The sequence below is a fragment of the Trachurus japonicus genome, chromosome 13 (genome assembly GCF_045865225.1).
Source record: "Trachurus japonicus isolate A0001 chromosome 13, Traja_1.0".
In the NCBI taxonomy this organism is placed as follows: Eukaryota; Metazoa; Chordata; class Actinopteri; order Carangiformes; family Carangidae; genus Trachurus; species Trachurus japonicus.
The window spans coordinates 35,476,106-35,491,310 of NC_140919.1; the positions used below are offsets into that span (position 1 = coordinate 35,476,106).

A 15,205-nucleotide genomic window follows, 5' to 3' on the forward strand; every position below is an offset into this window, starting at 1 on the left:
GAAAATATCTTGTGTGCAGGGTGTGCAGGCCCACACATCTGGAGTCTGATGAAATGACAGAGTGAATATACAAGTCTATAGCACATCATACTGTAGCTGCTGTACACAGAAAACCATTTCTCCTATGTCTCACCTGTGTCACACAAATTCTTCATTTTAGTGGCAGACTTCATACCAGAGAAAGTTGATGACTTCACCTTCCTGAAGTCTGAAATGAGGCATATTTGATGTCTGAGCTTTGCCAGTAAAGGTGCCACGGCTGGTGTGCTTATCAGGTCTGAGCAGGTTTCTCTGAAGCAGCAGATCAATTTAGAGGACCAACCAACCTCAGGTAGGAAATAGAAATAAGAAATTTCTCCTACTAAAAAAAACTCTATCAGGTGAGACTCACTCTATACAGACTAATATATGTAACTTAATGCATGACTGCCTGCTGCCACTTTGCTGACTGAGATACAGGAAAAGAGCTCAATAGAGCAGTTCATTCTTTTTGGAAACATGTGAGCTAATTTAATTTCAGCTGAGCTAAATATTACTTTCTTAAAAAAAAGAGAGGCTATTTTCAACAAACGGCTTTGCTACTCAGTTACTGTGCTGCAGAAAATGAAAATACCATCCTGTGAAATGAATCTCACCTGGAAAGGCTTACAGTGGTGCAGAGGGCTAACATTAGTGATGATGCCGAGGAGAAATTTCTCTTATCAAACCTCCCTGGTCATACTAATGACATGTGGAGCGGCTTACAGACGGGAGTGTCACTTCAAGTGATGGTGAGGTCATTACTCTGCCCGCCATCAATTCTCAGTCATCCCAAAGAGCCAATTATTCCAGGGTTTGACAGATCACTGAGATTATAAAATACTGTTTGGTCTTGTATTCTGCTTGGTAGGTTTTTTTCTATTTTGACCGTTAATGCCCCGGGGTATTAATTCTAATGGCAATTGCCTCGCCACCACCACAGGCTCCAAACAGAATGAAAATTTGATCCACAAACCAAATTGATGTTACAGCTGCAATAAACACTCGAGGGCTCGAAAACTAAGCGAGGGGATTTATGAAAACAACAAAGGCCACTTCAGGAGGATTTGTTATAACATATACAGCACATACGGTAAAACTCAGAAAAACTGTGACCTTAGCATCTGACTTGTGTCAAAAATGATTTGAAAATCATTTGATTGATGGATTATTTTGTTTGTAGCAATAATGGCTGCAACGCTTGAAAACACACAAAACCAAAGAACCACATAACCAAATCAAAGAGTGACTGAAGCTATAGATCCTATGTGGTTCTAAATGCAAAGTCCAATCAGTGCTCAGTGTAATCACAGGCAGACCAGTCACCTCTATACCATCACCTCATTGAACTGCAACAGAACAAAAAATCAATGTTGCTCAGTATTAAAACAGATATTTAGCCAAACAATCAAGAAACAATGTATATAGAATGATATAACAGAGGTCGCACATAGAAATTAATTACATTTACGACCTAAATCTGCAGATTTATCACAACTTTGGGCTCATTATTTACAATCTGGTTCAACTCTCACTGCTCTCATTGGGGTTGTTTACGCATGCATGAGCAGCTGCTTTCATCAGAAATATACTCAAAAACCCACTGCTCACGGCCTACTCATAACCAAAACACAGAATACACAGGTGGCCACATTTTACTGAAAACATTATTTATGACACAAGTCATTTCTGCTCTTGTCCCTCAGCTTCTTTCCAACTTTGGATACCTGGCTGGAGTGAGTATTCGTTGATGGTGGGGGTGGGGGGTGGGGGCATATAATAAAGCGGCTGCTCGCCGTCACTGAAACTCAGTGGAACCGGCACGTGCCACGGCGGGCCCGGTGGAAATCTCCGCGTACCCGTCTCTCTCCAGCTGTCCTTTCAAAATAAAGGCAGAGAAAAAAAAACACTGACTCCTGTCCTGAGCTGGTGTCTTTGACACACAAGCCGCTCAACTTCATACGGTAACCTCACGTCATCAGTGAGGTTTCTCTAAAATTAAATAAATAGGCTACAGTCAGACCCTTTGTTAAAGGTTATTTGTTTGTGTTTATGTAGGCTATATTTGCATAAAATATTTTGTGGCAACCAGAAAAACAATGTTTGATCCGGCGTTTGGGATAGGCGTTTAATACAAAAAAATATTTGGCTACACCCGGCAGATAATTGGGACCGGCGGTAAATTGGGAGTCAGCCATTATTTGTTTTACGGGTAGGCTACCGAGTCCTGTCACCAAGCAGCAAAGGACACCACCGTGTCTCCTTCTCTCTCTCTCTTCACGCTATGCGCCAGTGGGGTGCGTTCATGCTCAGCACAACATTTGAACAGAGCGGAGCCCCTATGAGCCCCGCGGGCACACAAGCTGCGCGTCAACGTCATCTTGCGGCCCGGAGCTGAAATCAAACGCACCCTTTCTGCTGCAGTCGAGTTGAACCGAGTTGAAAACAGCACCACTGCGCTTCTACTGCATTGATTTTCAATCAAGATTCCAGCGTGGCGGCCGCCTCAAAATTTATAATGCAGAAAAAACCCTGCATATAGCTGGGGGAGGCACAAAATTGCCACGCAATTTTGAACGCAGGAAAAACCCTCCAACATTTTGGCAAATTGGCCCATTGCCAAAATCCATTTATAGTTTCAGGAGTAGGTTCGTTACCTTTAATTGTTAGTGCAAGCTATTTTTAGAACGGCGGAGAAGAGCCGCAAGCTGCTCAGAGCTACGGAGGCTAATGGAATTTCTTGGTTTCCCTCATCAAACTCATCAAATAGACAATCCAACAACTCCAAAACGCTCTGGTGGACAAGTTGTGACCTGCAAATTCACCACGCTATGAGATAGTACCTTGAAACCTCGAAAACAACTCGTCTCGTAATGTTCCATAGCGTGGTGAGTTTGATGAGGGAAACCAAGAAATCCCTTGAGCCTCCGTAGCGTAGCTCTGAGCAGCTTGCGACTCGGCTCTGCGGTTCTAAAAATAGCTTGCACCGACAATTAAAGGTACCGAATCTACTCCTAACACTATTAGGGATTATGGCAACGGGCCTATTTGCCAAAATGTTGAACTATCCCTTTAACAATGCTCTAGATGAAAAGTGGGGATTCAAGTTTACTGGATTGTATCCAGTTCTGGTGCAACTTCAGGTGATAACGAAGCTAGGTTTCATCCTCTGGTCCCCATGAACATCTGTATGGGATACATAATCATCCATTTATAGCTGTTCAGATTCTTTCTGGACCAAAGCAGTGACTTAACCAACGATGCCCGTAGAGCCAAGCCACTGACATGGATAAAAACATGAAGGATTTCAAGTTGTGTAATGTATTTAGGAGTAATACATTGTACATCAGATCAGCTATATAAGACGTGTAGAATTGTAAAGTATCTAAATACGATGCAGATCGCAGATGAAACCTTATGATTCCAATGTAAATATGGAGAAGGATTTTCACTAAAGAAAAATAAAAAGGCAAGATTTCCTTGGAGAGTGCATTACTACATCCCTACAGAGGGAATAACATTACAGAGGCACGGTGTAATGCACTTTTAATCTGTGAGGAGGAATAACTGCAGCCTGTGTGGTTGACTTGCCTCGCCACTGCAGGATTGACCTGAGGGACCTTCTTTAGCCTCACATAACCACGCCTGAAGCCCGTGAGGCCAGGTTACACCTCAAACCAGATGACAGCATTAATCTGGCCACAACAACCCTCCCCTCCATCTGGCGAGACAGTCGAGCAACAGGAGAAAGGAGCAAGGATGCCTCTCACTCCTCAATGAATACTAATCTCTCATCTCCACTCGGGCAGAAGCCATCGTGCCTCCATACACACCAATTCTGTCCTTTTACACATAAACATTCAACACTTTCAGAGGGCTATCATCTACCATTTTCAGACTAACCAATTACCAGTGCAGCTTTTGACATAAAACCCATCCAACCCTGTGACACACCAGAGTAAAAAAAAATCTCATCTCCCTTTGCCTTACTATAACTGCCAAACAGGACCATAATCTTATAGCGTCTTAGTGCAGAACTCATCTGCTGGGACCAGACAGCCCATTTCCTACCTGCACAACAAGACAAAAGAAATATTGAAGGTATCTTTTCTGTTTTTACAGAATAGCAGTTTTCACACCTTTTAAATATGAAAATCAATCCTTTGGAGAAAAGCAAACATTTTGCATTTCAAAATGCTGATGAAACAAGTTTTTGTTCTTTCTTTCTTTTCTTTTTTGCAGTCACATCGTGTTAAAAAAAGAGCCTCTGTCTCAGTGCAACAGCATTTTACAATTACTGTACTTGCGCTGCTTTCCAGCAGGAACTGAGTATTTGTGATGAACTGCAGAATCTGCTGAAAATTAATTTCAGCAGGTTAGCAGGTTCTTGAGCACTAATAGGATTTCTCTGTGTCAAATCTCACCATAAATGCTTCTTGGCAAATCAAATCTCTCTGCAGACATTAGTTAGTTAGTTAGCTTTGCCTTGTGCAAGTGTATGTTTGCATGCCTGGTCTCTGAAGTTTGCACTGGTTTCTACCCAGAGCAAAGGTCTCTTTTAGAGAGGGAATGGACCTCATTAGTGTGTGCCATTTTCTCCAGGTGCACCTGGTGTAAATCATCACGACCCTCGCCTACGCCCGGGGTGTAAATGACACACTCCTCCGAGATGCATCATTTATGGGCTGCGATCAGCAGGGAAACCAGCGGCTTGCACTAACTCAACACACCTCGTCTGGATGCGTTTCCCTTTGTGAGACATCTGTGATTCAGATGCTGAGAAGATGATGTCGCCAAGGTGAGACTACAGAGCAAAGTGACCACCTGACTGGCAGAGTGGGAAGACTGCGCCGCCTTTCAGTCTCCTGTGGCCAAACCAGACTGGTCAGCACATCATTAGTCTCATGAAGATGGAACATGGATGAAAAGGTGACAGAGGGGGCAACACACCTGTCAGGGTGCACCACCACCTGGGTTTCATTTTGATCCACTGCACTGAATATTAAAGTTTAATGATACTACTGTACACCCTGCATTTGACTCACTCACAACCAGTAGGGATATATACAGATGTATTTAATTAACTAACCAAACTGAATACACAGCGACTGCATTTCAACAAAGCTTTAGTGGTCGTCTGTCGGTGAGCAGTGGGAGTTAATGAGCTGACAGGCTGATGGTTATTGAGGTAGCTGTGGTTGCAGCTAACCTGGCCTCAGCCTTATTGATTCAGCATGAGTGGGTGCATCGCCTGTGACGACATGTTGCCTTTAAACTGTGCGACTAAAAGTGAAAAAATCTTTTTCTTAAATGAAATAAGCATCATTTCTAATTATGCCTCTATTAAATATACTATTTTTAACACATTAAATTGTAAGCCATGTGCTGTTTAACTTGTCTAATTCCCTCCTGCTTCCTCCTTTGTTCTGTGTTAATTTGAGTTCCACACGCCACTTGTTTTCAAATTGAAAAGCAGCAAAAATATAGAAAACTGTGGCATTGTCATTATGGCAGAGGTCACATTTTGTGGGGGGGTTTCTATTTTTACTTGCACATCTTTGCTGGCCATTGTAGCACTGGTCACGTGACCATGAGAAATAGGTGGGTATGGGTAAAGTGGGATAGGAAACAATCATGTGAGATGACTATTAAATCTTATTAGTTAAGATGTTAGTTGAAATCAAATGGTGAAAGGCGATACAAACAAGTCACACAAACATTTTGACTTTAAAGTTAAAACAATATTTACCTTTTCCTCTTTGTTCTCTTTTGGGGTTCTGGACACTTATTGTTCAACTGTCATAGACTGAATGACAAATGTAATCAATAACGTATTTTTCCTTTGTCACCACATTTCAATTTGTATTTTGGATGCGACAGATACTGCATATTGTGAGCTGCGCTTTCTTCAAGTAATTTTAATAATTCAGGTGCACCGTACGAGGGCTGGATTAGTAAAATACACACAGGGATAAAAAACTAACTTTTATAAATGATTTCAGTTCCTCTGTTGGCTTCAGATGATGTGTACAAGTCGTGGCATCCTATAGAGAAGCGTCCTCGCTAAGCAAGACAACCCAACGTGACCCCTCCACGTTGGTTCTGGTGAGCCTCTCATCTGAGCTGAGCAGGAGGATTAAGGGTGAGAACTGGGGCAAAACATTAAGATGTTCATTTTGTGACCATCATGTTTTATTTGGGGGTTTAGTTGTGCAGAGAGCAATTGACTCCTCTTTCTCATGATCTTCCATGAACTCTGGGGAGAGTTTATTATGGAAATGTGTTTTTGCCTCCAGTCACCAAAGCTCTTCAGGTGTGTGGCACCATTTTCTTTTAGTATAATCACAAAGCCATTACTAGCACCTCATTAGCAAACAGATACTTGTTTAGGTGTCACTCAACATCTGTGTCCAAATGAAATATCACTGCAGAGCATTAGACACATATTCAGAACAAAAAAGTTCCAAATGTTGATGCAGTAAGTTTTTCTAATATGTTTCCAAACCTCGATAGGTAAAAATATTCATATATAGAGTACACATGTACACATTGTTTTCTCAGGTGTATACAGAGATAGTATCCCCCAGGACATGAGCAGAAGAAACTTCAGGCATCATGGCTCTTGATTTAAATACATTTCAGAGAATTAATGGGTTAAAACTCAATTAAAACATATTGAGAAGCACATTATTGACAATTGGTAAGACTGGGTTTTGGACTAACTTGTCAACTCCTCATTGCGTTTCAATTCTGATTAAAAGAGCTTTACCAGTCATGGCTTAGAGATGTTTGCTGCAGATGCAAGCGCATGACGACTGTTCCTATGCAGTACGTAGCCTAACATTTTCTTCAGTCACAGTTTAAGTTATTGCTAAATCGGCTCCGAGTCTTTCCTCACTGAGCAGCATAATGATGAGTGTTACTGGACTGTTAAAGTGTGCTGTGGATAGAAAATCACTAATGCACTCAGTGTACCTAACATCAAAGCGAGTCATCCAGCAAGAAAAATGCTGATTAGTTTGTGAGTATAATGGTTAACATTGTGTGCCATATTTTTCTTTCTAATGCAGGAGAAACACAGGGCCGTTCATTTAATGTGCATCAGCTAAAATTGCGCACGGCTGAAATATAATGATATTCCCTTTGTTACAGCAGAGCAAGCACAACCTGCAAACCCATAACAAACCACTGGAAAAACTTACAAGTGCGATGGTAGCCTGCTATATGCTATATATAAATATAAACAGTCATCACCACACTAAATATAAGACTGTTTAAGACACTTTTAATATTATTATCACTGTCATTTGATTAAGACCGATGCAAAACACACAAAACCTACTGTAACTGCACAAAACAATAATTACGTCTAGATTACTCAGTTGTTATGTGGCCTGGAGCCATAGTGAATGGGGCCTGTGTCCTCTCAGCTCGTTGGCCAAGAGGACAAAGAACCTCTGAATGAAGTGATTTGAAAGTCACAAAGTTCAGGCTGTAAAGACAGGCAGGGGGTCAGTATCTCATAATCCATCCATGCCAGGACCCAGAGAGGTCGGGGGAAATTGATGGATGGATTAAACAATTAAAAAATAAATAATTCACTTTTTAATTTAAGTTTGACATACCACTCTCTCCTCACAGCTAAAGGGCATTTATTGCTGTATATGGCAGACAAGAAAGTAAAAGAATAAAGACCATTGTAAATGAAATTTTAGCTTTTAAAATTACATTTTATCCAATATTTTGGATTCTTAATCCTTTCTAATTTGTCTAACAAAACCAAACCTACAGACGCACTCATGATCTATTTTTTTTTTTTTTTTTTTTACTGGTGAAGGGAAATACAGGAGGAGGAAAGGCTGTCCCATCAATCTCCAAGCTTAATTCCAAGTGAAAATATGCACAATTTATCGGTCCAAATGCCATTTGAATGACAATTCTGACGCATTGTCATTGCCGATATCAGCTACATCAAAACAAGCGCTCATGTTTTCTCCCTCCAAAAAAATGACAACATAGCATTAGACCATGTGATTCGAGAAACGGAAATAGGGGTTAAGATAAGATGAGGAACCTAACCAGCCCCATGGCGCTGGTACTGAGAAAGCACTCAGTCTAACAAGCAGATGAAAGTCAAAATCCCCTACATCGCGAGCAGTGTTTACAGTTCTGCAGCGCAACACTACATATTTATACAATCACCTTAAACGTAACCGCAAACTGCAATATGACGAAGCTATAAAGGTCAAGCAGAAAATCCCTGCTGCCCGAGTCCCGACCAAATATACACCAGTAACCTGCATGACTGTCACCACGCACATCAAACTCCCATAGGCACGAGGAAGACATTGTATAAGTAACATAAGACAAATGACTGTGGTTTGTTTTCATCCTCGCCATCAGATTCATGAAGCTGCTGCATCTAAGGAGCGATCCCTATATGATGTCCAAAATTGATGGGGAAAAACAGAGCAATAAACATATTGAAAAATATCGTAATCTTAATTCTAACTAGAAATTGTGAATCCCATTTTACAGAGAATCGTGCAGACCTGCTGATGGATTTTTGTAAAAATGTTTTGACCACGTGCCTCAAACTCACATTAGCTCAATGAGCCGACACGCAAAGCTCCAATCGACACCTGTCAACTTCCTCTGCTGTGAAGTGTCAGTGGGAGAAATCAACTCAGATCACTTGATGTGATGCAGCAGCGTCAGTACGGAGTCAAACACACAGCAGCTGTTGTGTGTAGAAACATACAAAACCCGAGCACCACTGTCCTCTTTATTGTGTGGCGAGCATGAGCCAATTAATTTGACCTAGTTTTACATGATAGAATCCTTTAGGTAGCTTTGGCCCTTTCTTCCTCCCAATCAGAGTCACAGTCTCTACGGGGGTCCTCAGAGGGTTCATGGTACACAGAGTGGACTGTGGGCAATTAGGAACACCCACACTAAGGTATGTGTCAGCCTAACAAATACAACCATATATGTGAAACTGGTGGCAATTTACCAGTTTGAGCCAGAGGAGACAAGATGCAGCTCCATGAGGTGACTCAAAAGACTTACAGCAGCAGTTTGTACTCCGACAAGGAAGACTGATGACTAACACATCTGTTTTAAGTGCTTTTACCTTATTATGCTGCTGGGGCAGCTTTGCCAGCTTTTCCACCTTGAAACTGTTTACCTGGTTCACACATTTCTTTTCTTTTCACTTCCTGTTCATGTCCAAGGCGTTTGTACAGTCCAGAGAATGTAGACAACACAAAAACTATATGTACATAGTACAACAAAACTAGTTAAGCTCATCATTGTAAGCAAACATTTGACAGAGGAACATTGTTCATTTAACAGTATAAACAATCCCAAATAAATTACCTTGAAATACAGACACAGACAGCTGCTAAGCTTATCAGGCAGGAAGCTGCACCACTACTCCTTGCTACCCATCTCTAAATGACAGGTAGTTATTCAGTTAATACAACCTCTTCCCCATTATAGACAATGGGAAGTAACTAGAAGGACACATTCAACAGCTCAATTTGCTTGCAATGACTAGGATTATTTAAGTTTTTAGACATACTAATTGGACTGCATTTAAGCTTGATATCCACTGGGCATTCTGCTATTTTCTTAACCACAGTACCAACTCTAGTAGCCAGAAATACTCTGACTTTCAATTCCAGAAATCTCCCCAATCTCTGCGGCTCTTTATTACCGTTTTTCGACTTTGCGGGCATGCGGGCGCCCTGCTGGGAACGCTGTTTGTTCCAACACTGGACCCGAACAGTTTAATTTCTTGTTTAGTTAATCATGCGATACATAATCAGAATTACCCTAAGCTCTGTGAGTTATTCTGTGAAAAGGGATGCAGCTGGCTCACAAGCATCATCTTACACCAGAGCCAAGTGGCTCCCGTCTCATTATGATCCAGCCGTCACTGAACACAAGCGACGAAGGACACGACAATATTTTAATAGCCGGACCAAAGTGAAAGGCATATTTACGCTAGCAGGGGGATTGAAGCTGGCACTCGAACTTTACTCTACTTTCAGTCTAGAGGCTGCCAAGTCACCTTGCCACTGTCCTCGGGCCAATTTGGGCAATGTGTTGGACAGCGGCAATGTGTTACAGCTTGGACATACTGCATAGGACTGTATCAGTAGAATGTGATTTACTGCCATCAGTGGTAATAAAAAGTTTGTTCAGCATCTGTCTCAGACCAGCGGAAATGAAAGGATCCTGGAAGCAGATGAGTATTAAAAGATTTATTTTAACATTTGGTAGCCAATTAGCTCCAGTATGGGCCCACTCATTTAAAGCCAATGAGCTGCTGTGTTTCATCAATACAAGCTGAGTGTTCTTGACTCATTTCAAGTCGCGCTGGACAGACGGGCACTACGGTTTAGCGCTGCCGTTTCTTCAACCACTAATTCTGAGGTTTCTGACAGGCAGGCTCGGCTTTTGACAGGCTGCTTAGTGGCTGTCAGAAATAAAAAAAAGGGAAATCCATCATGCAAATTAAGAAATCCATCCGATCATTGGAACAGGAAGCGGCTGTAGCTGCTCGTCAGTGAGTGGCAAACCGAGTTCGTTCATTTGTTTCATTCCATTTAGAGGTTACAACAAATCAAAAGGATGGCAGATGTAATGTCATGCCACAGTGGTTCCCGTGGAGAAACCAGAGGAAACAACTGGTTTTCACTCATTGTCCTCTGTATTGTTGAACAAAGACATTATGTTCTCTAGGGTCTATCCCCAACTTTTCAGACCACTACTGTATGTTCAAAAGCAAATTTCACTGGTAAGATACCTCATCAATGTATGGATTCCTCCAATTATTACGGCTACAGCTACTACTAGTACTACTACAACTACAACTACTACTACTACTACTACTCCTACGGCCCAGCCCCAGGATTAATTATGCTATTTGAAGAAATTTTAATTAACTAAGATTTAGGGCTCTATTTTCGTGAACTAGGTGCAGGCGGAACGGATCAGGCCTGCGCCTCGCCTTCGCTTCGCCAACGGGGAGTGGTCAGGAGCAGATTGTGATTTTCCTTCGAGACGCAGCGGAGCGCATCCCGCCTACTTCCCTCCCACCGGCGCAAATGGCATAGAGGGAGGAGAGAAGGCGTGGAGTGGGTTTGACACAGCCGAGTCAGATCTTCACCAATCAAATGAGCTCCTCTCCTCGCCTTTAAATCCGCCGCGCGCGCAAGGCGGACGTTTGATTTCACCGTGGAAGAGAAGATTTGAACAGCACCTACAGATTATAGCATAGACATTCAGCACATCTATATCGATTGTCCCGTCACACTAATGACAGATCAAAGGCTGCACAGATGAAAGATGAGGATGGATTACTGCTGTGTTGACACTACAGGATTATCTGCTATATTTATGTATTTACTTATTGATTTATTGAGCCGCATCGTCACGCGACCATAACAAATAAAACTGAAAACAAATAAACTATCATCTCTCACAGCAAACCACAATCAGCCTGGCATCATAGTGAGCAGATATTAACATATCCATCTCAGGTCAATTCTAAAGAAAAAAGAAAAAGAGAGACGCTCCGCGATGCTTCCGTTACGCACAGCTGTTTGTTTATGTTGTGATCTGTGCACACGTGTTTAAATATAGGTTACTAAATATGAGTGTCTTTATTAATGGAAAAGGGGTGTGTTTTGTTTTTTGTTTTTTTTTTACTGGGCAACAGCTCTCAATCTGTCAGAGCAAGTGAGACGGGAGGAAACTGATGTTCTGGTCCGGTCCAAGCTGGCAGTGTCCGGTCGCGCGAACAGACCTCACGGGCTGATGATGCAAAAGTAGTCTGGGAGGGAGGTTATGATGTTATCCAGGTCTATCTATCTATCTAACCTATATTTAAACACGTGTGCACAGATCACAACATAAACAAACTGTGCGTAACGGAGGCATTTCAGTTTTATTTGTTATGGTCGCGTGACGATGCGGCGCTGGCCCCTAATAAATCAATAAGTAAATAAATAAATAAATAAATAGCTGATAATCTGCAACGGCACAGTGTGTAGTGTCAACACCTGCTCTTGGGACATCCACGGCTGTCTCAGTCCCTCCCTGGTTTCATCTGTGTTAATTCAGTCAGGCTGAGTTTCCATTACGCAAGCCTTTGATCTGCCATCAGTGACGGGACAATCTATAGATATAGGTGTATGTGCTGATTCAGATACAATAAATAGGGGTTATTGTGATGATTATTATTATTATTATTATTATTATTATTATTATTATTGTTAATTGCATTTAAATGTGCCTGGAAGTGTGGAAATCTGCCTGTGAGGTCTTGGTGACGTGTCTGCACTGCGCGCTGGGAAGTCAAATTGCCACTGCGCTGGCTGCGCTTCGCCTTGCGCTGAGATTAGACCAGGTTGGAGCTGGCGAGCTTTCGGCGCACTCTCCGCGCGGTCTATCGGCAACAAATTGTCACTGCGCCACGGCGAATCTGTCGACACCTCCCCCTGCTGCGCGACCACTCCCATCTCATCGGTTATCCTAATAACTCCTCCATACAGTATGTGAAGTTCAACAATGAGGGAAAAGTTACAACCATTTACAAACATGCAAAGCAAGTAGGCTAAGAAACCAAACTAAGCGATGTGTTCTGTCTTTGTCTGTTCTCTTTTACACAACAAACATGCAAGCTATACTTTTTTCCATAGATACTGTACTACAGTGTAGACCCATTGTGTAACCAGACCCACTACTCCTCCTACTACTGCTAAAAGTACCACCAGTTACACAGGTGGAGCTGCACATACGCCCAAACCAAGCTCTCACGTAATTTCAGCATCCAAAACTACACATACATTGCTTGTCCATTTTTTTGTCTTGTCAGTAAAACACAAGTTTGAACTAAACAAATTCTGACATAAAAGATACAAGCTGTAACAATCTCTGACTTCCACACTGGATGAAATCCAACATCTGGTTCAAAAAAAAAAAAAGATGCAGCAGCACGACTGACAGGAACAAGATTGGCCAAGTCGGCATAGCCTGAGGGGTTTTTTGGAGCACAGAAGAAGAGAAGAGAGGAAAATTGATTGTATTTAACACATCTTTTCAATATTTGTGTGTATATGATTATGTAAAGTAATAGCATCCGGCTGGAAAAACCCTCTCTTGGTTTTGGCTCCGAATAAAATGCTTACAGTCCACACATATAATTAGCAAACAAATGTGACAAAAACTCTTTTTCAATCCAATTACCATTCAGCTGAAGTCTACACTAAATATTTACATTACAATGCTGTATTATGACACTTCAGATTTTTAGCTTATTTCATATAATATTTAGCCAATGTGGGAATTCATCTGTTATTTACTAAATTCATTGCCAACTACATGCATACAGGCTGTACCAGTAGAAAAAAACCCAATAGGATGGAGGGCTTTGAAACTGTCTCACCATCATGTATCCCAAGTGACTCTAATCCTAAATGTGACAGGCCTGATTTCTTGTCCAGAATCTTTAAAATGACAACCTGCACTTTCAGGTGGGCTTGTGCTTTTATGTTATTTTTAACCTGACACGGGACAATAACCATCAAAAGATGGCAAATGAAACATCTGACTTCCTTGAAACTCATTTCAAAGCATTCAACCATGCAACAACATTATGCCCTCTTAAGATGAAGAGTACTCTGCTGTGTGCTTAAAAGGAGACCTCTAGTAAAAACACAGGCAGCAGCAGCCACTGTGGAATTCACAGCAATAAAAATTACATATTTCATGAATTGTCTGTGAGCTTGCTCCTGCATGAATTCAAAATCTTGCTGGAGGATGGAAGAAAACAGAAAGGGGTGAGGGGTTCAAGACATGTCTCTGGCCTCTGGGCAGGCTAATAGCTTCTCATACCTGCTGTTCGGTGGTCTGGGGCTGAACCTGACTGATGCATGTCAATGTAGCCTATACACCCCTGCTCAGGATTTAAAGCAGAGTATCAAAATCTAGTGTTAATGCAACCTGTGTCAAAGGTCATGCAGGGAGAGTACATACAATCCCTTTACTGCGTTTCTATTGGACTTTACTGACTTAAATCATTACAATTAACCGTTAAAACATGTTAATTTATTTATTTTCATTATTAAAATAAAAATTGGTGCTGTTTTTTTCCCTCTTCTAGCTACTTAATAGTTGTATTAGTGGAGTTTGATGACAAAAAAAAAGGTTTAACGAGAAATGCTTTGTCTTAACTTTCTGGACAGAGCAGACACGTCTCTTCCAACAAGGTCGTTTAAATTAGTTTCGCTCGCGCGCGCGCTGACAAACTACAGTACCACCAGCACCGGGCTCTGGTTTCACTCGCACGCGGCCACTCACGGCAGCTTAACGAGCGTCGCGTGAATTAATTAGCTTACCTTGAACAATCCATATCAATATCAGCACAGCTCGAAGTCTCCTCTTTATCTCCATGGCGCAACATCCACCAGCTTCTCCAGTAAAACAGGAGCTTCTTCTCGAAAGTTGCAACCGAAGCGCTCGCTTCACTTCCCAAACTGCCGCTCAATTGTCTTCAGGTAGCAATTAACAGAAAGCAGGAGGGCAGCGTGCGCAGACAGAGCCCCCTCTCTCCGTGCCATCCCGCCTACTGACAGCGGCTCATACGGCGGCGGCTCCGCTGCTCTTCACCTCACACACCGGGGGACGGTAGGAAGCAGGCAGCTCCTCTCCGTCTCTCATTGCATCTCCAGCCTGCTTTACTTCTGCCGCCTCGGTGAGCGCCTGTGCTGCTCCTTCATGTCCTCTACACACAGTAAACTGGAGGAGGTTATTCACCTGCTGCTGCCTGGCTGAGCTGCTCGGTGACGCCCCCTGGCAACCAAACCTCAACTGCAGCTCGTCAATGAGCAAATAGCTACCTGTCGGTTACTGTGCAGGTGAGCTGCAGGTAATTTATTCAAGTGGAAAATGTTCAATGCCTAGTTATGGAAGAACTCATTTAACCATTTGATTAATATCAATCACGTAATTATCTGTAAACAGCATTTTACAGTTTAGTCATAGTTTTTTAACAATTCTACACATTTCTACAGATAGCCTAGTCGATATTTTCATTATGGATTCATCCCCCAATTAGCCTATTCTAATCAGCTGATGTTTGGTTTGTTGATTTCTGTCACAGTTCTCCCGGAGCTCA

General features: G+C 42.1%; 1 protein-coding gene across 1 annotated transcript in view; it reads right to left on the reverse strand.

Annotated features, from left to right (window-relative positions):
* esamb (endothelial cell adhesion molecule b) overlaps window positions 1-14,779 on the reverse strand; it is a 45,431-nt gene extending 30,652 nt beyond the window's left edge. Inside the window, exon 1 of the mRNA XM_085796218.1 lies at window positions 14,427-14,779. Coding sequence (XP_085652344.1) covers window positions 14,427-14,481 — 55 coding nt within the window. The 5' untranslated portion in view covers window positions 14,482-14,779. The remainder of the gene's footprint in view (window positions 1-14,426) is intronic.
* Between the last annotated feature and the right edge of the window lie 426 nt (window positions 14,780-15,205).